The 25,487-nt window shown below is 40.9% G+C and overlaps 1 protein-coding gene across 3 annotated transcripts in view; it reads right to left on the bottom strand.

Moving 5' to 3' along the window:
• LOC125893369 (threonine--tRNA ligase 1, cytoplasmic-like) overlaps positions 1 to 25,487 on the bottom strand; it is a 42,592-nt gene that overhangs the window by 13,961 nt on the left and 3,144 nt on the right. Inside the window, exons 2-11 of one of the 3 annotated variants that reach the window (XM_049583985.1) lie at positions 18,374 to 18,503; positions 17,990 to 18,219; positions 17,769 to 17,821; positions 17,556 to 17,682; positions 15,047 to 15,222; positions 14,509 to 14,794; positions 14,141 to 14,389; positions 11,712 to 11,876; positions 9,496 to 11,572; positions 1,585 to 1,723 (exon numbers count right to left, since the gene is read on the bottom strand). In XM_049583985.1, the coding sequence (XP_049439942.1) occupies positions 9,573 to 11,572; positions 11,712 to 11,876; positions 14,141 to 14,389; positions 14,509 to 14,794; positions 15,047 to 15,222; positions 17,556 to 17,682; positions 17,769 to 17,821; positions 17,990 to 18,219; positions 18,374 to 18,503 (3,416 nt within the window). In that variant the 3' untranslated portion in view covers positions 1,585 to 1,723; positions 9,496 to 9,572. Of the gene's footprint in view, positions 1 to 447; positions 573 to 1,346; positions 1,462 to 1,547; positions 1,724 to 3,690; positions 3,882 to 9,495; positions 11,573 to 11,711; positions 11,877 to 14,140; positions 14,390 to 14,508; positions 14,795 to 15,046; positions 15,223 to 17,555; positions 17,683 to 17,768; positions 17,822 to 17,989; positions 18,220 to 18,373; positions 18,504 to 25,487 lie in introns of those variants that run through there. The other 2 variants (XM_049583986.1, XM_049583987.1) reach the window with 2 other exon arrangements.

Raw genomic sequence — 25,487 nt, 5'->3', positions numbered from 1 at the left:
CTACAGAACAGCCACTTCTCAATTTATCTGTTTAGACAAAATGGAAAAAAACGGCTAAGGACTTCAGGAGCTTTTCCTCCAAAAATTTGAGGCACACAGTGAGGATAAACGTGAGGTACTCTCCAACGTAAAAGCAGTGAGCAAAACGCTTCACTCTTGTCAGAAACTATTCCAAAAACAAGGCTGTTAAAATGTGCTCTGTATGATCATGGGGCCTACGGCAGGAGAGGGAGGCAAATATTAATGAAATAATCTATTGCTTTATGTGTAGGTCAGTACTGTTTTGAGCAGTCTACAAGCACATTTGGCCCAAACAATGCCAGATGATATTTTGGCAGATTCTGCAGAATATATTGTTGTTCCTAAAAACCAGACACACTGGATCACGTTTCCAGAACAGACTGCACCAGGAGTCCTGTATCAGAGACTGTTACATGAATCTCTCACCTGTTGTTGTCCAGCAGATGGTCACAGTAGAGCCCGAGCTCTGACGCTCCTTCTCTGCACACCTCGGCACCAAATACCTTCTCCAACACTCCGCCCAGGACGCACGCTCCTGTCCTCCATGCTGCCTAAGACAGGGAAGGTGGTACAGAGTAAATCAGGGTTCACACACATTTTTATAGACAAAATTTCAAAACTTTTTCATGACTTTTCGAGGACACATAAAAAAATTTGAGACCATTCACAGTGTATAAAATGAATAGAAATGTATAGTGCACTTTAATCCAAATGTTAATTAATGTGTGAAAATTAATCAGCAACCTTTTCCAATCCCTAATAGTTTGTTTTGTTCATCGTCACTTCAAATACTTCAAACTACGGGCACAGTCATACCAGCACTTACTATGTATCAGTCTGGCACTGACTTCCAAGCATAAGGGGAAAACAGTCATGTTTTGAACAGTCCTCTGACTAACCTGGAAACATCTAAATAACAGCTAGTGAAATTCTCTGAACACTAAGGACGTGTGCTTCAGTTCCTCCTTAATTCTTTCCTTTGGCCTCGGAAACACAGAACCATCATTTGAAGTACTTGTTCCAGCAACATTTCAAGCACGATTAACAATATCTGGGTTTTAGACCTGGCTATCTTATGTGACTTTCACTGTCTGTTTCTAAGTTTATTTGTAATGTCTTCGTGGCATTTCTTTTTTCCTTTACCGACTTATGATTCATTCTACCAGTATGTCCTTCTGTTACCTCAGGATGTTTTCCACTGAAGTAAAGGAGGAGTGACTGGGAGAAGAAAAAATTAACATAAATGTTTTGCTTTTAAGATCCACCACAAAGGTAACGCAACCAAGCTAAAACACAAAAGCATTGTTTAAAACAAGTGTGATTACCAGTCTTCCTTCAACTGTGTCAAACCCCAGCAGTTGTAGTTCACAGTCTGCCTCTAGAGGCCGCCCAAGCTCCCACAACTCCCCGTTCACTTTACTGACCAGCACTCCTTTCACCCTGCAAGGAGAGACGCAATAACCCCATTACATAACATAAATAAGAACAAACACATAAAGAGAACATGAATCTATAAATGTATTTACCGAGAACTCTGAGCGACAAATAGAGGTGTGGTGACGCCAGCTGTTCCCTTCACTGTCCGGCCGTCAGCCAGTCGGATACTGAGGCGAGCTTCTGTAGCTTCAGCTCTCTTCTTATGGCCTTGTTTTTCTCTGAGGGACTCAAAGATTTGCAGTCGCTCAGATGAAGCTGGGCACACCTGCGGATGGAAAAGAAAGATGTAGATCAGGATTAAAGATAAGAGGATGACAAGTGCAATACAACAGCACTACACATACTATCGCCTTTAAAGTAGCCATGATGTTAAATAAACACCTCTCTAAACCCAAACCAAACAAAATGACCTTCAAGACAGTTGGGTTTACTGCTGGGCTGTTGATTTAGACTACATTTGTTTTAATTAGGTGTACCCAATAAACTGATAGCAGTGTATATTGATACACCTATATCAATATTATCTTGAAATAATGTGATACAGATTCAGTGTTGTCTTTTCCTCAGCTCAATGACTGCACTATGGTGAGGTGATACCTCATTCCTAAGTGAATTTAGTGAATGGAAAAAATAATAAATTAAATGCCTTTAAAACACATTATCTTGAGGATTGTCATCTCACCGACTCTTAGTTTACACTAAACTGTATATGAAATACTGACAGCCATAACCAAAATTATGACTTTGGAAGTATTCAGTGAAAAAAATGTGACAACTTCACTTCTTCTTTTGTGAGGAACCACATGGGAACCAAATCAGAGAGAGCAGGGAAAAGAAGTGGAGGGTTTGGTAGGGACCATGTCACTCATACAGAACAATGTACTGTATATATACTGCAACCTGGTTATTTCCAAAAACCAGAGGTGGAAGAAGTATTCAGAACTTTTACTTAACGGATACTTCACCTACAAAATGTATATTGTATGCCGAATTAATATTAATAAGGAATGTTGCGTTAAAATGATTTGTGAAAAAAAACCTCTGCGTTTCTTGCATGCCTCCACGGAATACATGTCTTTACATTTAACAACAGCAAAACTATGTCAAAACATCAATTTACAAATTTTCACAAAACTCATGCAGTATAATCAAAGTCTCATTTATTCAGTTGTATGCTCAATGCTTCCCAAACACATACCTTTTGCTAGATAGTGAAACTCATCTGTGCTTTTCAAAAATGTGTTTCAAAAAGATTTTTTATTTATTTATTTATTTTTTTTTTACCAAAAATGTATGTGTTTTATAAGTACTGAGCATACGACTGGATAAACGAGATGTACGTTATGCTGCATGGGTTGCATGAGTGTGAGAATTTGTAAATGGATGTTTTAAAATAGTTTTGCTGTTGTTAAATGTGGTCCCCAATCAGTTAATACATCAATGTATTTGCTATTTTCTGTAGAGGCATGTGAGAAAAACATCTTCTTCATGGATTCAAGGTAACACGGTATGCACATGTGCCGTGAGTGGACTAATAGACACACAAATGCTCACTGGGGAGGTAAAGTATTGTTTTAGGTACACTGTAAAAAATACTACTGATACAACTAAAGGTCCTTCTTTCAAAATTGTACTTAAGTAAAAGCACATAAATACTGGCATCAAAATACACTTGCAGTGCCCACAGTAAAATTGTTATTGCGCAGAATGGCCAATTTCTAAATAATTTATGATATTACTGTTTAAGTGGTGCAATACTATGTACCTCACAATTTCAGGGTAGCTAAGTCTGCAATAATAGATATTTTGTTGATTATATTTTTGTGTTACTCTAAACCTACAAAGTAACTAGTAGGTAATGTTATTAAATAAATGTAATGGAGTAAAAAATAGTACAATATTTGTCTCCGAAGTGTTGTGGAGTATAAGTATAGGGTAGCATAAAATGGAAATACTAAAGTAAAGCACCTCAAAACTGTACTTAGAGTACAGTACTTCAGTAAATGTACTTAGTTACATTTCACCACTGCCAAAAACCAAGAGCCAGACCATATCCTGTATAATTGCAATAAAACTAGAGCTAAATAAGGTTTAACTGGACAGGTAGTTTGGTTATCAAAGCACAAAACACCTTCACACACTTGTAAAACAACAAACAGCCACCTCCGGCTATCAACACACTGTACTGTTAGCTAACGTTAGCCGTACTGCAGTACTGACAAGCTCGCGCACCTTGCTGTACCTCCTGTGCGCGCGAAGCGTCGCACGAGCTGCCGACCGGCAGACAACGAGCCGAAACAGCTGTGTCACCGCCATCCTGAACACTCCTGCCTATACACACCCGCTCATCTCCCAAATACCCCACATTACTGTCACCCTTCCCTGCGAGCAGCCATAACACCGGAAGCACAGTTTAGGACAGCAGCGGTGACGCCGAGGACGTAACCCTATGACGCTACTACGCAGCTGCGTCCACGCGCCTGGGCTGTCCACACCGCACCAGAGCGCGCATCCACACAAGAGCTGCACATACGGGACATTTGCAGTTGTTAGAGGGGCTGATAGCTCGGTCTTAACACCTAGAGCCATGCAAAGACAGATTCAGGATTCAGGATTAAAATACGCAGAGATTTTAAAGAAACAGTTCGTACTCTGGGAGCTGGCGACAGCTGACGCATGGCAAAAGCGCGACCATTATCACAGGACATCACCTAAACTGGAGTCCAGTGATCCACTGGTGTGCAACCCCAAAGTATTTTAAACACAGAGACTTCACGTTAGAGCATCACGACAGGCAACAGGGCTGAGCAGCAGGGTGGATGTGCTCCATGATGGAGCTGCGCATTAGAGCCATCTGCTGTCAACTACAGCTGCATTTAAAGCCCCCGAAGCATTAGTCTTTTAGATCAGCAAGTAAATGAGGAAAATCTGACTTAATGCAATTAATTTTTTACCCTCATGGAAACCATCTTCACTGCAGCCACTGTTCAAATATTGGAGACTTTAAAGTATACCACGGGAGACCAATTAAAACAAAGACGCAGTGTATCAAGTCAAATGTTAACATCTGCTTTGATCACTGAATATTATATGTAACAAGTAATAACTGTAAAACTCACTGCTATTACAAAGTTAACAACTTTTTAATAGTTAGTTTGGACCACAGGCGTGAGTATATTTTGTTTTGACCATTTTAAGGAGGATATGTCCACAGTGGTACATGATGGAGATGTAGGTGTCTCAGTTAAGAACTGGGGTACCACTGAACTGCCACTTGGGGGAGCTACAGCACTATCAAAGAGAATATGACCCATCTACATAGTAAAGAAGTGCATCTATTATCAATATTAAAGTACATTTAAGTATGTGATTGTTTTAAAAATGCGCATTCAACTACGTTTTTATCTCACCTATCACTATCTGGACACACCTAGACCATTTCGCTGTGGCTGGACCCAATAACTGATAAACTTTGATGTGTGACCACCTTTAGTATTTGCTATTATTTCATTATCTCTATGAAATATAGTGGATAGCACACAAGTAAATATGCAGACATTTGGTGTATAAAGAAGCTACTAACTTGTCAGATAGCTGGCTAAAAAGGAAAGCTGGTAGTTTTGCCAAATGGTATCAGAGTTTAACATTAAGGACATAATATGGCTGTACAACTGACGAGATATCACAATTTTCACTGTTAACTGTATAATAGTGGCATTTCTCTTTGAATGTCAGGTGTAGCTGAAAAGATGCTGGCACAAAATGAGTGCATTAACTTCATTCATCCGTAGGTTATATTAATTTAGTAAATAAAAGGTTATTATTTATTACTAAGTGTTCAATAAGTGTTATTCCGTTGATGTTGTGACTGAGGTTATGGCTGATCCACTAAAACTGGGTCATCAAACAGTCTCTATGTCGCGATGTATTGTAAGTGAACTCTGCAAATGTGCCCCATGAACTGCAGTGGTCAATACCTCTGTGTAAAGTGGACGAAAGTTATTGAATGGCATTTCTGAAATGTACTTCTTCCAAACAACAGTGTGCATCGTAGTGTGCAAATGTGCAGCAACAATTAAAACAAAAATAACAAAAAAAAAAACAAAACAAGAAATAGTCTTCTCGAGGAGGTTATGAGAGAAAAGGCTGAGTTTTTAGCAAGAGGGAAAAAAAAGTCAGAAAACAGCAAATCACCTCCCTGGTTGAATTAAATCAGTGCACCGACTGCTTACAGTCAAAGGTGTGACCAATCAAAATGCCGCATACATTAAATATGTGAAGAAAATGGATGCAAGTCACTTCATCAAAGCACTAAAAATGGATTCTGCAGTATGTTTGTGTAAAAACAAAAAATAAAGGATTTAAAAAAAAAAGATGTATTCACCTCTTTAAATATGCATATATTACTTGTGACAATAGAATGAGTGCATGTTCATCACACCAGAAAGGATTGGACACTCAAAGACCGGTGATATAGCATCATTGATGAAAACAGCAGTAAGAGCAATTCAACTTGTCAAATATACACAGACCATCAGCTTTGTCACATCTTCAGTCAGTTTTCAAACTCAGTTTGTCAAAGAGGAAACAGAAGAAGGGGTTATTTACAGGGACAACTGAAATGTTGAACTTGGTAGGTGCTTAGGAAGATAATTATTTATAACAATATAGCTTTCTCTCTGTGCAAATCCACACACCAAACTGATCTGCGTTGATACTTAGCTGTTTCAGTGATCAGACAGAAGACACAGTTTACAGATGTGGCAACAGACTTGTATAACATTCAGTAAAACATCAGAACTCTGATGATGTGCTAACACTGTAGTGACAAATACGCTCTCTGTGGTTACATTTCTACAATGTATCTAACGTTACGTGCTTGCAGGTGCTCAGCGTATCTTGATGAGCTGTAAATGAGCACAGGAGACGACACACACTCCATGATCGGACAAACATAGGAGACATGAGGCTTTGGGCAGCAACACCTGACGTGCACCTCTCACTGTGTGGGGAAACTACATCAGTGTAGACCAGAGGGAAGTGATTCCTGCACAAGATGAAGGATCACTGCCATTGTGCCAACTTTTCTGATTTACTCTCAGAAGTGTTGAGAGGTGCACAAGTGTTTCTGGACGAAGCCACGTGAGCACAAGGTAAGCAGAGGGGGCAAAAGCATGAAATTAGCAAAGAAACAAAACAGAGGAAGGGGCCAAAACAACTGGAGTATTCAAATAAACCATTTTCAAAACAATCCTAATTAGCTCAAATGTTTTTTTTTTCCCGCCCCCCTGATACCATCTGTGGGCGCTGCTGCAAACGGGAAATTGCCAATTCTGTCTAGTAGAAAAATACAGCGCAAAAAAAATAAAGGGCATTAAATGTTAATGCAATGTGAAGATGGCAGCAGCTGCGTAAATATATGAAAACAATTCCTCTGAAAACAGGCAGAAGAAAAAAAAAATCAGCTGAACAGCGCAAATAACTTACAACAGCGCAATTCAAGTGGTAAATAGTGACCAAATAAAATACCTCCCCCCCAAGTTGAATTGAAACTCTGGATTTTATTCAAGTCAGTACATGTTGGAGTCTAGCAAGTGTGGTTCAAAACTGAAATACCTCCCCGCCGCCTGACATCCACTACCGAGCATCTTCATGACTCAGTCTAACTTGAAGCGCGCACAGGCAGACATATGTTGGGAATATAAAAAAAAAAAAAAAAAGACATAAATATCTTCGCCCTCCTCTTCTGCGTGGTGGTTTCAAAAGGAGGACAGAAAGGGTGCGACAGACACTGCAGAGAAATTCTTCTGGTGCTAAAGCTTATCCAAGGCCTCAATCACAGTAAAGACGGGGTTGCGAGAGTGACGATCATTGTCCTCGTTAACAGAAACAAGAGCTTGAAGAGAAAAAAAAGGCTGTATCATCTCAGTTTTTTATATTTACAAGCTTAGAAATATACAGTGGGAGAGGTGGAAGGGTGGAAAAAAAGAGTGAGTAAGAGAAGAGTATTATATACAGTAGGTACTCTGGAGAAAGGGAAGAGTGTTAACCTTCGCTGCAGCACAAAGTCTCATCACTTCAAATGAGAAATACCATGTTAGGACACACAGCACACACCCATGCACTCATGGAAGAAGAGAACGCTTTGGAACTTTTTTATCGAACATTTTTAAAGGAATAATTTGACATTTTGGGAAATACGGTTACTGGCTTTCTAGATGAGAGTGAGACAACATGTCCGTCTTTCAAATATGAAGCTAGGGACAGGAGACTGTTTAGCTTAGCTTAGCATAAAGACTGGAAACTAGGGCAGACTGCCAGCCTGGTTCTGTCTGGAGGTAACAAAATCTGCATGATTTTTGTGGCTGGGAGCAGCAACTTCCTGGAGTCTTGTTGCTTCAAGGTTGTGATGCAACCAGCAGAGACTAATGTATCTGGTGTTGCCTGGGTCTGGACCTTTAAATCCGCCCGGCATCATGACATCAAACAGCAGTTTCTCCGTCAAAATAATAAATGATCAATGAGCACCAGGGCAGGACTAATGCCGTTGTCAAGCTTTTGTCAAGCTAATGTCAAGCAATGTGTCAGACCCATAGACTGTATAACAAAGATGGATGACACAAACGCTCCCAAAAAATGAAGCAATAACATTTTGATCGCCGTCTGGTGAATGGCTGCAGTACAGGTAACAAACCTTGTTTGAAGGTCAGCGTACACGTCACATGACTTTTTTCCCCAAAGATGGTTCCTGTCACTTTAGGTAATTCTTATCACAATGATGTTTACTCAAGTGTTCGTTTTTTTGGTTTAGTTTGGTTTCAAGTAGTTATTTGATGCTATACAAAGAGGGTTTGCCGTTATGATTGACAGCTCTGTGTGCCAATAAATGTGTTCACAATCAATGGTGGTGCTTGTGATTGGTCGGACCAGAACTCTAAACCACATAGATTGCTACTGCAATGGGTCTGGCTCCAAATGACGTCACCAACACAAGATGGCAGCAACCGTATTCGGGACATTTTGGCTTCATTTTTATACAGTGGGAGGAAGTGTGGACATGTTGTCCATCTTTAAATACAGTCTACGGCCAGAATCAATTAGGAGTAATAACAAAAATGGCGAGCACTATATACGAGATGTGTTGCCATGTCCTGTCAATATTGCCTGACATTGTAGTTTGACTGAATTCTCTCTGCTATATTCCTACAACCACAGCAAAACAGGTATGTTGGCTTGGCTACACATCACTGCAGACTTGTGTGAATGGCATTAGAGTTGACGCAATTTCAGGATGAACATAGAAACGGAGTGTAACAAGTTAACAACTCTGTCAGGAAATGTCTGGCACTCAATCTCCCGTAAAACCACAACTTATCATTTTTACACTTCAGTCTTTGTACAGATTTAACAAACACGTTATGTGTTAAGTGAGCTTTAGGGGTGTAAGTAGTGAGATTGTTTTTGGCTTTCGGGCAGAGATGGAGTAGCTGTTCTGTTCTTGGTCTTTATGCTAAGCTAACCAGCTCTGGCTGGAGCTTCACATTTAGTGGACAGATATGAAGATGGTACTGATTTTCTCATTTTACTCTGAGTAAAGAAGCAAATTAACTGATTCTCAAAATGTCAAACTATTGTTATTAGTTTCTTATGTATTAAGTGAGACCCATACCTCTCTTCCACTCTCCTGCTCTCTCTCAGGTAAAGTAACCCAACATCACACAGGTAGGCAAACTCTAAATAAAGTATAGTTTCATTCCTGCTTGAACTGTCTGTGTCGTCTTCCTAAGGTCATGGCACCAGACCTAATGAAGCTTTTATCTACGGTGTATGAAGAAATGGGAAAAAAAAGAATAGACTGAGGGTTGTTACACAACACTCTGCACTATGTAACTGATAACCTCATAGCTGCACTATACAGTGTGAGATGACAGGCTGGCTACCTCGCTGAAGCATGAAGATTTAATCAGCTATTTACACACAACCTAAGGTAGTTTTAATTCAAGCTAATTGACAGAGTAAAGATATCTGGGCTCATACCAGCAGGGCTAACACACACTCTGCACTTCACTGCAGGGCACTTGCACTTCTCGTTCAGCATGTGTTAGATGACCACTTCAGTAGCGTGGGGGTAGGAAGGGTCTCTTCTGCGAATGGAAGGGACCACCTGTGAATGGAGGACCGGACCGCTTGCCCCCCCGAAATCCCCCTTTGTGGTGATCTTGGTTAAACTGCTGAGAGGGGTTTCTGCCTCGCATCAGAGGTCTCTGTTGGATGGGGACTGGGAGGATCGGGGGACGAGGAGTGGGCAAGGCAAGGAGGGGAACTGGGTTGGAGGTTTGGTTGCGGGGCTGAGCTGGAGGACTAGTGGGGGGTTTCTGGAGAGGAGGGCCAGCGGACTGCGCAGGGAGGCGAGCGGGGGCGGTGTCGACTGCAGGGGAATTAGGCGTGGAGGGAGAGGGAGTGGAGGATGTGGGAGAGGGGGGCGGAAGAGGTAGATGCAGGGGCTCCTTCACTCTGCCCAGTAAGGGTAGAGGAACACCGGGGTTGCCTGGGTGGTGGAGAGGGGGTGCATGGCGGGGGACAAACGGCTCTTTAACTGTGCCAGGACGGGGCAGCTTAGGGGGCTCGCCTAGCAACGATGACATAAGGGGTGGAGGGGCCATTTTGCTTCCTCTGGGCCCTCCTCCGCCTCGCTCTACACCATCAGGTCTGACAGGGGGAAGAAGAGAAAGGGGACGGTCAACGGGGACCAACACTCCCCCCACCATGACTGCAGAGGGCACTGCATGGTGAGGAGGGGAAGGACGCTGCGGTACAGGAGGCGGAGGGGGGCGAGGGATTGGTGGAGGAGGGCTGAAGAAATGGGATGCAGGAGGAGGATGCTGATGGAGGAGTGATGGAGGAGGAGACTGCATGTTCTCCGTGTGGTAGGGCATTTGGAACGGACCTTGGGGAGGAGGCTGTGCGTGAGGATGTGGCGGAGGAGGGGGGATATGTGGGAGGATGAGATGTGGGGGAGGAGGGGGCATGGAGGGGGTCATGTCCTCTGTGCCGATGTTAAGAGGAGGGGGGACACCACGGGGTGAGGGAGGCTGAGCTTCCATGTATTCCTCCTCTTCATACCACATGGCTCCCCCTGGCCGACCACTGGCCCCTCCCCCTCGCCGGGAGCCTCGGCCAATCACACGGATGCTCTCTACCGTCTTGATGCGCTCTCCCTCGAGTGGGCGGTTCGAGTAGCATAGAGTTTGGATGGGTGCCCCTTCAGTGCAGGGCGATACTAGTGTCTCAATGCGGTGGTACTGGCCTTCCTTCCCACCCCCACCTGGAGACTCCTTCCCCTCTCTTTTCCCACTCAGACCTCCGTCATCTGAGCCACTGCTGGCTTTACGAGAGCTGGCCGAGAGTCTCCTTTCTCCAACCCCTCTGTTGTTTCCCATGACCCTTGACTGGCTGTCTGTCTTACCCTTCATGTCTTTACTGGGGGAAGAGGGCACCTGCTTCCTCACTTCATCATCCTTTGATTTTGTGCTGCTCTTCTTCCCGGCTCCATACCGGGAAGACGAGGAAGTGCCCATAAAGTCTCCATTGCTGTTGCTTCCTGACGGAGTGATCACAGCATCCCATGGTTCGCTGCGGTAGGCTGTGGGTGAGAGGTTATGACCTCCAGATGACCCTAAAGATTCTGACACACTCCCAGGTGTGTCCATGATCTCGTCCTGGGTGGGGGTCCCAGCAGCCTCGTCTCTCACTGGGGTCCCATCCACCCCATCGGGACTGACATCACCTAGAGCGAGACTGAAACCTGGATTACCCTGCAGGAAACTGTTGATTTTTGATTCTAGGCTTGGGGGAGAGATAGAAGGAGCTGAGGGACGAGGAGGGGGTGGAGGAGGAGGAGGAGGAGGAGGAGGCGGAGGAGGGGACATTTGTCTCTCTTTCTCCCAATCTCTGGTTCTCCCAGGCGTGTCTCGTTTGAGGCTGTTCCCCAGTGTGGGTTTTGGTTTTGGGGTGGTTGGGCTGAGCAGGGCTTTGACTGCTGATGACTCCGGGGAGGTTCGGGTGGGAGGGGTGGAGGTGGTGTTTGTCACACTTTGCAGGAGAGAGGACAAAGCTAAACAAGGACAGACACAGGGTGGGGTCAGTGAGACAGAGGTGATGACATAGGGAAAAGTATAAATGATTAGTAACATTTAATAAATAAACATTCTTCAGTGAAAATCAGCGTCAAGTGTACTGTATATGTGTCTTACATGGGGTGTTTGTTTTAGACAGAGCATTGAGTATGCCTTCAGGTGTGATGTCAACACGTGACAGGATGCTGGCCAGGTGAGGGCTCGAAGAGGTCGCTTTGGCAGCTGCTGATTGGCCAGAGGGAGTGGTGGGTGTTCCTGGAGATGGCCGAGGTGATGGGCTCGCTGCAGGGAACAATTTAAAGACAAAGAGGGATTGGTTCAAAGGCAGGCACAGGAAGTCTCTGTTAAATAAATCTAAAACACAAAACCTCCAATTTTCCTGTGCTTCATACACCATTAAGGTCTCTCAACTCTCTATTCCAACAACCATCTGATCCAAAATGTTGCACATAATCTTGAAATACCCAGTTTTTGTTTGTCAAAACAACATTGCATTTAGGTACATTAACTTTATACTTACTTTAGTCTGATAGCTAACATTTAAAACTAACTACCAGCCCCCAGGATGTTGCAATTAACTCAGACAAACAATCCCTGCAAATTCTGCATGCCATTGCAATTTTGTCCAATCACAGCCATTCTTTCCACAAATTTGACCAATTAGAGTAGTTTCCTGTGTGTTTCACCAATTACAGCAACCTCTGCACAGCGCTTTGAACCCACTTCCCATTTTAATTGCAAAGATACAGATCTGTGAGACATGTACGTCTCATATTTTCCATTGAAAACTGCTGTTAAAGGCGTGCAAGTCAGTTCGCTGGTGTTCTGAATGAAAGCGGGGTTAAATTGTTTTGCACGGCATGCAATGTTGTGATAGAACATTCAGACTTATTTACCAGAAAATACAACTGGAGGACGACTGAAATGCGTTGATGATAGACAAATCAGCATGACTAAGGCTGTTGCATCTAAACCCATTTCTGTGCTGTGAGAATCAAGGTGAGTTAAATTAAGTATGGATGGTTAGTTGTAACATTAGGTTAGTGTAAATCAAAAAGAGATAGAGGTGTGCGTGTTTACGTGACCAACTGCAGACAAACATCTGTGTGATTAAAAAAATAGTTTGGGAAAGAAAGTCTCAAAAAACATGTTTAAACATGGTGTAAAAATTCAGCCTTCTTGAACAGTGAGGTTTTTATTCTCACTGGAACAATTAACCTTCAGTTTTCAGTGAATTACACAGAGGGGGAAAAAGCAACTATTTCTGCAATCTTCACCTGCTTCTCCAACGTCATTACAAAAAAAGATGTCATTACAAAAAAGATGCTTCAACATGCATAGAAATTTTTTAATAAAGCTGCAGTGAATTCAGGCATTTTAGGCAGCAACAATCTGAAAGAAGCCGGTGAAATCCTGGAGGGACTGAACTATATCAAGGTCTTTGCAATAAAAATGTTGTTTGTAATTATCTTGTAAAAATGATAATAATTTTTGTTGAATAAGCTCTTTCAAGGTAAAAGAAAGTCAAATTATTAAGGGTGACCTGTTGGCCGATATGTATATGTTTCTACAGTAGTCCAGAAAAGACAAAACAAACTCTGGCTCTAGACAAGACCTTGTGCATTTTTAAATTAAAGTTAAGGTCATCAGTGGCTCTTATACATGCCTGGGAATGGATAAGTAAGGGGAAAGGTATTCAGTTGGTTGCCCTCTCAACTTCACTGCTAAGTGCCACTACATTCGACACACTGAGTCATGCATTTAAAAGTTCTGTACACGACATTCAGAGCATTAATATAGCAGCAAACCTCTATCTGCTACATAAAGAGATAGTGGAGTCATGGTGTCCTGAGCAGAAAATGGAGTCATGCTACCTCTGTATGTGTTGTGGTAAGCTGGCCCGGCCATGCGTGCATTTCAGTGCATGTGTGTATCCCACTGGCTAGTTCATTGCCGCTGCTTTGCACTGTGCTCATATAGCAGTTACGCGATATCGGGACGGCACCGTCACAGCGCCCACCCTTCAGTTAACACCATTAGGTTAGCACAGTTAGCTCTGTCAGCACTGTTAGCTGCAAGCCACCTCCATGTTGACTACTATGTCCAGACAACTCATATGCTCTGAATTTCATATAGAGCATATAAAGAACATATTAATTTGTTACATTTTCTCTCATGAGGACTTCTACAGTATAACAAGGTGCTTTTTGCTGCAGGTTGTAATCATTGTCACATTCATCTTACCCCAACGTCAGGTCTGCTGCAACTCTCAGTTCCTTTAAATCAAGGCTGAAAACCTTTCTGTTTTCTGCGGCCTTTTATTAATCAAATATTTATTCATTTCCTGCACTACACTACAACTTTTATTGTCTTCTCTGTCTTCTGTACTCTTAGCTCTTGTAGTTGCATTTCAATGTCCTTTTATAATGCATTTCTTCTGTACTTTGTCTCGATGCTTTTGATGTTTTATGAAAAGCACTTTGAACTGCTTTGTTACCGAAATGTGTTATGTAAATAAACCCGCCATGCCCAACCCTTGAACGCACCTGTATTCTTCATGGCAGATGTGAGAGAGCTGAGAATGGAGCTGATCTTTCCCAGGTCCACCTTCTCCAGATTGACTCCAAGTGGGTTTACTGAGGCGCTCTGAGCGGCAGCAGTGGTGGGAGTCACTGGGGTCGCTGGGGCAGCAGCAGTAGCGTTGGTCTTTGAAGCTTTCGTAGGTGTGGTGGGAAGCTTTGACGCTGCATCTGACTTGGCAACAGCAGTGGACGTCTTGTCCTTCTTGTCATCTGCTAGTAAAGAATAATCAAAGAGCTGATACATCTGAATCACAACACCAACTGGGCAGCCCAATGTGGATCTATATGGTTAGGACAGTTATCACCCCATTACAACACTCCGAGCCACTAACCCCCTGCTTTGGCAGCGACAGCCTCTTCATCAGACAAGTCCATGTCCTCCGTGTCTCTGTGGTCACTGGGTAATTCTCCTTCATCCATGGCCTTGCCATCCAGCTCTGGATCCACCTGGGCTCTGCTCCCCCCCAGTCCCAGGAAGGGTGAGTCAGAGCCAGTGGGAGAGGGGGCGTCTTCAGAGGGAGAGGGGATGGGAGAGTCCTCAGGTCCAGGTAGAGTCGACTTGAGGGAATCCAATTTCCTTTTAAGACTGGCCACACGGTTGGCAAAGGCATTGTACGCCTGAGCAGAGAGGAAACAATATGAGATATGGGGAAGATAAAAAGGATGTTCCAGCTGTCTCCAGTAAATTTCATATTGTTCTCTAGGATCAGTTGTTAGAAGGATGTAAATGTCTGTGAGAAAGTGGAACTTAACATACACCATCAAGTACCACATAATTGTCCATTGAACCTATTTCAATTTCAATCCACAAGAACAAGACACACCCTCTAAGCAGGGAAAGTGATGACATCATTTGAACCAAACACTCACATTGGCCACAATCTTAACCTCCTTGTACTGCATCTCATAGAAGATGTCTGCGTTTCCCAAAGCTTCCAGCAGAGGAGGCCCCGTTTTCAACTCTTTCTCCATGAAGCCAACAAACTCCTGCAGCTTCAGACTGCCGTCCTCAAAGTCCTTCGCAAACTTGTTCCCCCCTGCCTTATCTGGAGTAAGAGACAATTGACAAACAAGCAAAAAGTTAAATGCATGGTTCATAAACATTTCATGTGGTTCATGAACGAAAAGATGAACAGACATCCACACACCCGTGCCATTAGGCTTCGCCCTGGACACACTGGACGGAACTAACGCATCCGGTGTGTCCAGGGTGTTATGTAGTTATGCCTGTAGGCTCGGTGACACAAAATTAAAATTGTAATGAAGTGAAAAATGTGTTCGGTTATGCACTATTGTGTTATTTTGAATTATAAACACGGTATTTTCTCCTCACGTTCCACAGTGCGTGCTGTTATTTTATTTTGAAAATTGGCCGGATTCCCTCGTCTTTTCTGTGTCCGACTTCCTGTTTGGTACGATCCGCTCTATCCAGCTTGACAGAAGCGCTCGCGGCTCGCATGAAAAATAGACCAGACGCCGAACTGAAGTGCTGCCTCCGCGGGCGCTCCGCTCTGCTCAGCAGCCTGTGTGGACAGTCAGATAGGTTAACATGGCCGCCGACTGAAAACTGCCTCCGCTGCTGGGCGCTGCACTTCAGTTCCGTGTCCGGTGTGTCCAGGGTGTTATGTCAACAACGCTACATGAAGCAGATGAATGACTTTTTCTCTGCAGTGTGAAAACGGCAGTCACTTAACCACTGGCTGTGCACTCTGCCACCAAGTGGGCAGCGGTGGTAATTGCAACCGGTCAAAAAAATCAATGACCGAGAATATCCGGTTAATGCGACCCCTGGGTGATGGTACCACCCTGATGATGTGCATACAAATGCATGTGTAAAATTACAATTATGGTTAGTCAGTTGTGTCTATAATGTAAATTCCTGGATTTCAAATGTTCATCTGCAATTTTCTCTGGTACCAGTAGTATTTGTTTGTGTGCTGAAGTAGCAGATCACATGACCTGGTTAAGCTTTATATTTTGCTATTAGTAGTTTGTTATCACTTGTATTGTTTTAAATATTGTTCTTTATCTTTCTATATTTTTGGAGTTCTTAATAACTTTGTGAAAACTGTATTAGGCTGAGCACCAAATAAGCCCTCTGGGTTTTCTTTAATCATTTTTTCTTGCCTTTTTGTGTTTTAATTGTGCAAAAAAACTAAACTAACCTAAACTAAAGCTATGTTTGAGACTAAGAACATGCCCACAATTATTGATATTGAATATCATGTAAAACCGTTTTAATCTGCTGGTTAAATATGATTTACACAAAGATCTCCTGTTGTTTTTGAAGCACTTAAAAATGACTTGAAGAATAACTGTATATTTTAAGTAATCCCCTCACTCAGACACTTCTATATGACAGCCTATCTATTTTTATACAAAATACTTTGATTATTTTACATCTTATTTTAAATGATTTGCTATATCAGTCTTTTTCTCATGTATTATAATGAACTGATGCCATGTTGTTTTTTTAAGATGTGTGTTTGAACTTTTGTATGATTAAATGGGAAAAAAGTTGATTTTAATGTGTCAGAGACGCAGGACGTGTACTCACCATCACTGGAAACAATGTCCTGCTTACACAGTATAATCCACAGACATTACTGTAAACAGTCTACACTGAAACCGCAGAAATAGTCCTGCTACACATCTTCTAGTGGTGTGTAAACTCTTATTAATACTCTTAAAGTATTAAGTGTCAAGTACAGTCAGGTCCATAATTATTTGGACAATGATACAGTTGTCATCATTTTGGCTCTGTACACCACCACAATGGGTTTTAAATGAAACAATGAATACCTGCTTAAAGTGCAGACTCTCAGCTTTAATTTAAGGCTTTTTTCAAAAATGTAGTATGAACCGTGTAGGAATTACAACCATTTCTTCACACAGCCCCCCAACTTTAAGGGCTCATAAGTATTTGGACAAACTAACATAATCATCAATTCAGCAGTCAGTATTAATACTTGGTTGCAAATCATTTACAGTCAATGACTGCCTGAAGTGTTGGACACATAGACATCACCAGATGCTGGGTTTCTTCCCTGGTGATGCTCTGCCAGCCCTTTACTGCAGCCGTCTGCACTTCCTGCTTGTGTTTTGGGTGTTTTGCCCTCAGTTTTGGCTTCAGCAAGAGAAACGCATGCTCAGCTGGTGTGATGATTTGCAACCAAGTATTAAAACTGACTGCTGAATTGATTGATTATTCATTGATTCATTTAAAAACCCATTGTGGTGGTGTACAGAGCCAAAATGAAGACAACTGTATCATTGTCCAAATAATTATGGACCAGACTGTATGTCTGTGGCTTGGGACCTACAGTAAACAAGACAATGAATGTGTGATGATGCAGAAATAAGTTCATTGACATCTGACCTTTAAGTCTCTTCAGAGCCTCCGTGCTGCAGACGTCCACCCTGAGAGCTGCCAGCTGCTTCTCCCTGAACTCCTCTTCTGCGACTGCCCGCTTATATCTCGACAGCTGTTCAATGAGGGAGTGGGGCTGGAAAAATAACAGAGTGCAAATAAATACACACGTCCTAACACAAGACAAAGTAACACAAGACAACACTAATAAACAAGACTTACTGTGAACTCTGCCACGATCTTGGACTTGAGGGCAGCTTTGGTGTTGGCAGAGGCTAAAGAATAAAAATAAAGTATGAATTTACTAACATATAATCACATTAGCACCTGTAAACCTGTAAAATACATGTTTATGTGGTTCAATCTTTGAGAAGTTATTTCACTTTTGGAAATGATTTACTATTTCAGGGTGCAGAGCGAAAACTCTGAAGTATCAAACTGACCAGTTGCAGCTGGAGTCTCCTTCTCTTTCTCTTTCTCCTTCTCCTTTTCTTTCTCCTTTTCCTTTTCTCTCTCCTTTTCCTTCTCCTTTTCTTTTTCCCTCTGCTTCTCTCGCTCCTTTTCCCTTCGGTTCATGCCGGCTTTGAACTGGGCGATGACCTCCTCAGGATACACGCTCCTCTCCTCCCATATGGTAAAAATCCTCTCCACTGACTTGCGGACCTTCCCGTCTCTGACAAAAATGCAAAATGGAAACACAACATGACACATCTTGAAACTAGAAGCTTGGAAAGACAGCCTGAGCATTTCTTACTTCAGACATTCATCAGACATTTTAATAATAATTTTGGTCGAATACTACAGCTGATGAAAAACTGTGTACTCACTTGATGAACTGGGCAGCATTGGGAAGAACTTCTGCGAAGGCTGAACGAAAGACAATGGCGTTCTTTCTTTTGCAGTTCTGTATCACATCATTGGCAAGGTAGAAGAGATTCAAGCGGTGATTGTTGTCAGCTGAAAATAAGACAAGAAAAAAAAGATAAGGACAAAATTCCTACAGCTGAAAATCTTACAAACAATTAAAAAAGTCTAACCTTTATCTGCATTATGAGGCTGATCCAGATATTTGGGAATTAAACATTTCAAAAACTAAAAGACTTTCAAGAGCAAGAATGTTATCCAGGAAGAGATTATTTTATAGCTGAATGACAAATCAATTGGGTCGATACTGTCTTCTGATTTTAGCTCATCACAGATGTACTTCATTGGCGTATATGCTGGACACTGTTTGTTTGAGCTCATTGTGATGTCATCACAATGTTGTCCACAGCAGTTCATTTTTCAACTTTAAAATGTCCATTTTGTGTTTTCAAGTTTTAGTTTACATCCACATCTGTCCAGACTCATATGTAGCCATGACAGTAGACGATTCATCATATATGGATGTTGCTGGGAAGAAGCTACAAATTTTAAAATGTTGGTGCCTCACACACATCTTCAACCTGGCAGATCTATGCACCTTATTCCTGGGGGGGACTACTGTAGAAATGATTATGGGTGCAAGTTCCAGTGAGATAGCGAAGTAGAAGTAAGCTACTTACTCCCTTAGACCAGAGGTTCCCAACTGGTCCAGCCACGGGGTTCAGATTTCTCCTTAGTCATTAGTTCAAAGTCCAGACATCTTAATACATTCGGCGTCATACCATGTTGTCAAGCTAGTTTGCTGTCTTTCTCAAGCAGCTGTCTGTTAGTCACTTACTCTACAGCAGGATATGGCACTTCAAAACAAAAGCTCTGTGCTGGTAATTCCGTGTACTTAAAAATTAAGTGTGTTTTTTACAAACATGATCCATTTGTAGGTCACTTGCGTTCCATTCAGAATGGACCCACAGCCCACTTTTGGGAACCATTGTCTTAGACTGTCTATGGTTAGTCTCAGTGGCTAGTCGTGGTGGCTAACCTCCAACAGCAGTTCCTTTTAATGGTAATTTACCGTCAAGTTAGCAAATACATGTTTGTTTTAACAAATATTTAACCAATATTTAATTACACTTTTCTATAGTGTCCTTGTGGAGTTCTGGTACCTGTTGCGCTGTCCGCAGCTGTACCAACAACCAGACTTAGCTAAAATTATGGCTTTCGCAACAGTTGACACAAGATATAATTAACCTGAAGAGCTCCACAAGGCATAGCGGAGAGGCATTAAATCAGAATTTGCAGAAGAAAATGAGATCTAGAGTGACAGGTCTTTCCTGTCTGACTGCATTCTTAACATACATTAGAAAATTCCCCCTTTATAAAAGTTAACTCAGCAGCATACCTTGAATTATGTCTTTACCTTAGTCATCTAGGCTGACAGAGTTACAGATTTACCATACTTATGTCATATGATATCTCATATGAAAATGAATGCCATGAATGTTATTTATTTTACTACTACTTCATGTTACTGATAATACTGGGGACAGCTTCTAAATTCAGCATCATGTTCACTCAATAAAACTCTGATCTATTAAATGAGCAGTTCTAAAAATGTGTAAACTGCGTTGTTAAGGCAGATGAGTGGACTGTTTATCTGGAAAACATCACGATATTCACTTTACATGGAGCTAAAATTAAAACAGAATTATGTTAAATGTTCACCAAATGTGTTAGTGTCCGTTTATGAGTCATGAGAAACCCTTAATCATCTTTAAAAAAGGAGTAGATGTTGACTGTAAGCTAGCCAGAGCTCTGTTAGAGTTAACATTTGTTAACAGAGCAAGGCAAGCTGATCGCTAACCCGCCTGGTTAAAAACAGTAAACAACGCTTTGAGATGGCAGACGTATGATCCTATTTGAAGTGTAACAAATGGTGCGTTCCACGTTTTATTTCCTAGTTGCTCTAGGAAAGAGGATTAGTGTACAGTTGGCTAACTGCCTGTTACCACTGGAAAATGCCAGTTCCTGTTCAGCACCAGAAGTCACATCCATAATTAACACAAAGTATTGTGGGAGCTAGGAATAAGGTGATAAAATCTGCTCTGTTTCAAGGTGAACACCTGAGATTAGTATCACCTATTTAGTATCCCACTAAATGTCTCCCCTTCTGTTCCAGAGTTACGGCGTTGAATTATGGCCAGAAAAACTGCTTTTACAAAATATTACAATGCCACAGTGAAGTTGATCTTTGACGTTGTTGAAATAAAATGTCATCACTTATTCCATTAGACATTCGCACAAAATGTCATAAACTGCTTGTGAATTCTTGAGTTATGGCCAAAAACATGTTTTGTGAGGCCACAGTGACCTTGACCTTTGACCACCAAAATCGGATCAGTTCAATCTTGAAGTCCAACTGGACATTTGTGCCAAATTCAACGCTATTCCCTCGAGATGTTCTTGAGATATTATGTTAACAAGCCAAAAAGATAAAGCCTCTGGCCATGGCTGTCACCATGAAGAAAATCTGTATCATTTACTGAAATTAAAAAACAACTAACAAACCAAATAAAAACATCTTACAATGACAACTATTCTTAAATTTACTGTAAATACACCATCATATACAAATGCATATACAAATGCATCCATCACATTACCCAACAATATCAGCCCTTCAGTGTCAACTGAGATTCATTCAAAAGCCTTTAAGGTATTCTTAACTATGAAACCACTGTCAGTGAAAAGCCACAGCTTTGATTAAACACGAGGCTGAAGACTGTCTATTCTTGTTGGTACCACTAGTTCAGTCAGAGATCCAGACATCTGTTTTCATAACTTTAGTATCTGTCATACATTTCCATTTCCAAAAGAAATACAATATTGGCAAGGACATAATGATTTCTGCTGCTTCCTCAAATAGGTCAGTGCCCTGGTTTTACCAGGCGGGATTCAATTGCAGTCAGTCAGCAGGATTTTTGGCGAAAAATAACTCATTCCACTATGTCATTTTGTTACAATTTAGCAGAGCTCAGCATCTTAGTTAGTCTAAGACACAAGATTGATATCCCAGGTCCATCAGGAAGTCATTACTATAGTCTACAAAGAAACTGTATAAACCTGCATGTTAACTGAATCTGATGGTCAACAAGATTTTAATAAGTGAAAAGTCAAAACGTAAGATGAAAAGTAGAGAAAGAAAGAACATGTGCAGTGAAAACTAGAGCCCTACATTTATCTAAGAAAGTTAATATTAACATAAGTCAAATATGTCCCATCAGTATACCAATAATACATAAACTGTCTACAACACACTGAGACATCCTTGCGAAATATCAGAATCTGCATTAACCACAACATGTCAGAATCTCTGAGGCTTTTGAAACAAACGAATTACAAAATATGAGGACGTCTTTAAAACCACAATCAGGAGTAATAATAATCAGTAGTACCTGGGCTGGCATTAAATTATTTTTTACCAAACAAATTCACAACAACATCCCAAATGATAAGAGGGTGTACATACTGTACAGCCCCTTGAGTTTCTAAACAGCCTTGAACAACAACAACAGATGACACTTTGCTACAAGTCAACACTCACTCATACACAGAGCCAAGCACATGGCAGTGGCACTGATCACTTGAAAACACAATACCATGACAGCCACACAGCAAATTCCTGAAATAACAGTATCTATACTTGAAAAAGAGTTTGCAAAAAGTCAATTAAAAGATTCTGAATGAAATAATTATCACGTTGTTCAGCCTTTTCATTTAGAACGTATCCACAAACTAATGCAGCTTAACTTCATTCAAGCCTTCCAATTAACATGAATGTCAAACAACATGAAACATTTCTTTCAAAAAGTTAGTGTCACTCATGTATGATCAGATTAACGTTGTATAAGTTAATGTTTTTTTAATTTCCATTCCCACTGAAACAGCACAGGTTGGAAAAACTCAAATTCCAGGGGTGGGGGAAAACATCAATACAGCATAGTATCATGATATTTTTGTGTGGCAATATCGTAACATCACACAGCGCTTAGTATCGATTTTTTTTTTAATTAAATAAATTATTAATATGACAAATACAAATTAAACTTTAGGTAGCCTACAGAATAATATAATCAATTGATTTTTCAGTCCACTAGATACAGTTTTACCACTGCAAAAAATGGACTGAATGAAAACTTTATCTCATTAGATAAAACAGATGTTGAAAAAGTTTTCCTTTGGGGACATAATTTAAAGTTGAAAAAAGGTAATAAATCGCAATATAGTGCAATACATTTTATCACGATACTCAGCATATTGCAACATATTTAAAATCGCAGTAATATCGTACCATGACTTAAATATCGCAATAATATCGTATCGTGGAACCTCTGGTGATTCCCATCCCAATTAAATTCTGTTTTTGTCATTATATTTCAAGGTGCCAAAGATGCCTCTTGCACAGGAAACTAAGGAGGGCTTTAATGAACACAAACTACAAATAACAACATAAGTTTGTGGGATTGTATTAGATGTGTGCCTCCCTTCACATCATAAAAGAAACAAGGAATACTAATTAAATTTAATACTCTATTACCTGGGTTCAACATTTATCACTGGTAATCATTGTCGTGCATTTTTTGTGTCAAGTACTTTTTAAAAAGTGATTTCCCTAATTATAGTTTTTACCTAATACTTTCATCAGTAAAGGATTTTCTGTGTAGGTCCTATGTATTGTATGTATTTTCCCCTACTACACTGTTATAACACTGTCATTTACAGCTGCTTTAAGATTATTGTCAATTTGTGTGTAAAAATCGATAAAGTTATTAAAATACAAGGAATACATTCAAAACTTAGCAGTGAAGCAATAAAACAAACAAAACAGACTTTTTTTTTTTACAAACACAGAAAAATTCCCTATTTCAAAAAGTACTGTTGTGTGTTCTCCATTTTATGTGTTCTCCATACATCTAACCTTATGTAATTCAGACCCATCAGAATCACAAACTAGGTCTATATCACATGAATCATCTGATGCCAAGAATTAATCAGGGTTGTAATAGAATGTGCCAGGGCTGACGTCAAAACCCGGAAGTTTAGCATCGCGCTGGTTCCCGGAAGAGAAAGTGAATGTGATTTTTGCATTGCGTTTTGGATTATGTCAGAAAATAAGCTCTGTGGCTAACACAAGTTTATGATACTTACAGGTTTTGTTCAGCGAGATAATCTTCACATATGAACACCTTTCATACCGCATTTGAAGCTTAAATGCAATCGCCAGAAGTAAAAAGCTAACGTTAGGCTTTAACGGACTACATGACTACTCCACAGTCGCATGACTCTTGACATCACCGCCACTAAGCTTTCAACTGATTTCGGCCACTTTATTTTAAAAACATTGTATGATGGGGAAATCGGACTGTTTAAGCTAAATAAGAAGCTGTAATGGCGGACTGCCAGCACTCTCGCCTGTTCGGGGGTGATGACGTTTAATGTCCCCGACAGGGTTTGTAGTCGTTTTGAGCAACTTGTTAGCAACCGCCTTTTTTACGACACGTAAAAGCTTCAAAATTCACAAGTAGGGTATTTACTGACGTGTTTTATGTCGTAGAACAAAACCTGAAACTCGCTTAAGCTTTTGTTAACCACAGACCTTATTTGAGGCATTTTACCAAAATCCCATTCAATAAACGTATTGACTTTTAGACGAGAGAACTGGAAGTGCTAAAAGCGCTAACGGAGTTCCGGGTTTACTGGCACACTCTATTCTACTGTTCATTTTTGTGGATGTGAGTAAATGCTATACATGTATGGTCAGTTTATCCTAACCTAACACTGTGCTTATGCACCAATGCACACTACAAATAAAACTATACTGCACCTTAAAAGGCTGCATCCTGCATTTTTAATCACCCTCACTGAAAATAAAGAATCTTTACACCACACTTTTCTCCACTAACACTGGAACATGTTTATTATCCCATGTAATAAACATCTCAGCACTTTAATAGAGTATTAAACAAGCAGGTTCATTGGCCCCAAGCACTGATACTGATACTACAGTTTAGACTTGAGTACACAAAACACAACTTATGCTACAAATATTCCAGAAACAGCTTGCCGGCAGTGGTGCTCGGAGATACACTGCAGGCATTTAGATAATTTCCAACACTCCCCCACACATCTGTAGAGCTTCTTCATCACAGAGAGTCTCTTTTCTCAACTGCAGCACCATTCATAAATCATAAAAGATGGCATACCATACTGAAGTTAATGCAAAGTAATGGATCTTTGCACGGTAGGAAAAACATAGAAAAGCCTGTTGTCTGCTTTGTAAACTAGCTGGCATGGATTGTCTTGATTAAAATGCATTCACTTAATTCCTTTAAAGACATTTGCAGACTTTTATGAGACAAACCAAACATGTCGTGGTCTACAGCCATCAGTAAAGGATGATCGGTAGATTGACTCTTAGTTGGCACTGCTCTGAATCAGAAAACAATGGCTCTGCCGGCGCACAGCAGCTCACCATGTGCTGTCAGCATAAGCTTTATCACGCCATGTGCAGTGATGCAGGGGAGATTAAAAAAAAAAAAAAAAAAACGCCTACATGTCTGCGACACTGGCAATTTAAAATGAAACTCCTTGATGTATAATTCCCCAAATCTCTGCAGCGAGTTTTTCAGGAAGCAATAAAATTCAACCACAGGTGCTGACAAAATGTATTTTGAAGACACTGTCATTAAAACAATTTCTTGCACCTTGCTTCCATGTGCATGTTCCTATAGGATGTTATGATCATAATGTTTATCATGTGCACAAACACTTTCACAGGCCTACATATCCAAATTAGCAACAGGTAACACAATTCAAGCAAATGCAATCCTACAATCTGTTGACTCCTGCTTTAAACTAACTTCAACAATAAATATTTAATTTGGTATATAAAAACTTTTTGATATCCACTTCTTGATTCCATTCATCTTCACACAAATTAAACTATGTACCAGCTTGCAATTCTTTCCAGGAAGCTTAACTTTCCAAAATCCACTTATGAGTAAAAATAGAAAGATTACT

The sequence above is a fragment of the Epinephelus fuscoguttatus genome, linkage group LG8, assembly GCF_011397635.1.
Source record: "Epinephelus fuscoguttatus linkage group LG8, E.fuscoguttatus.final_Chr_v1".
NCBI classification, from domain to species: Eukaryota; Metazoa; Chordata; class Actinopteri; order Perciformes; family Serranidae; genus Epinephelus; species Epinephelus fuscoguttatus.
Note: the sequence above shows the minus strand (reverse complement) of the source record. Positions and strands in the feature narration are given on the sequence as shown.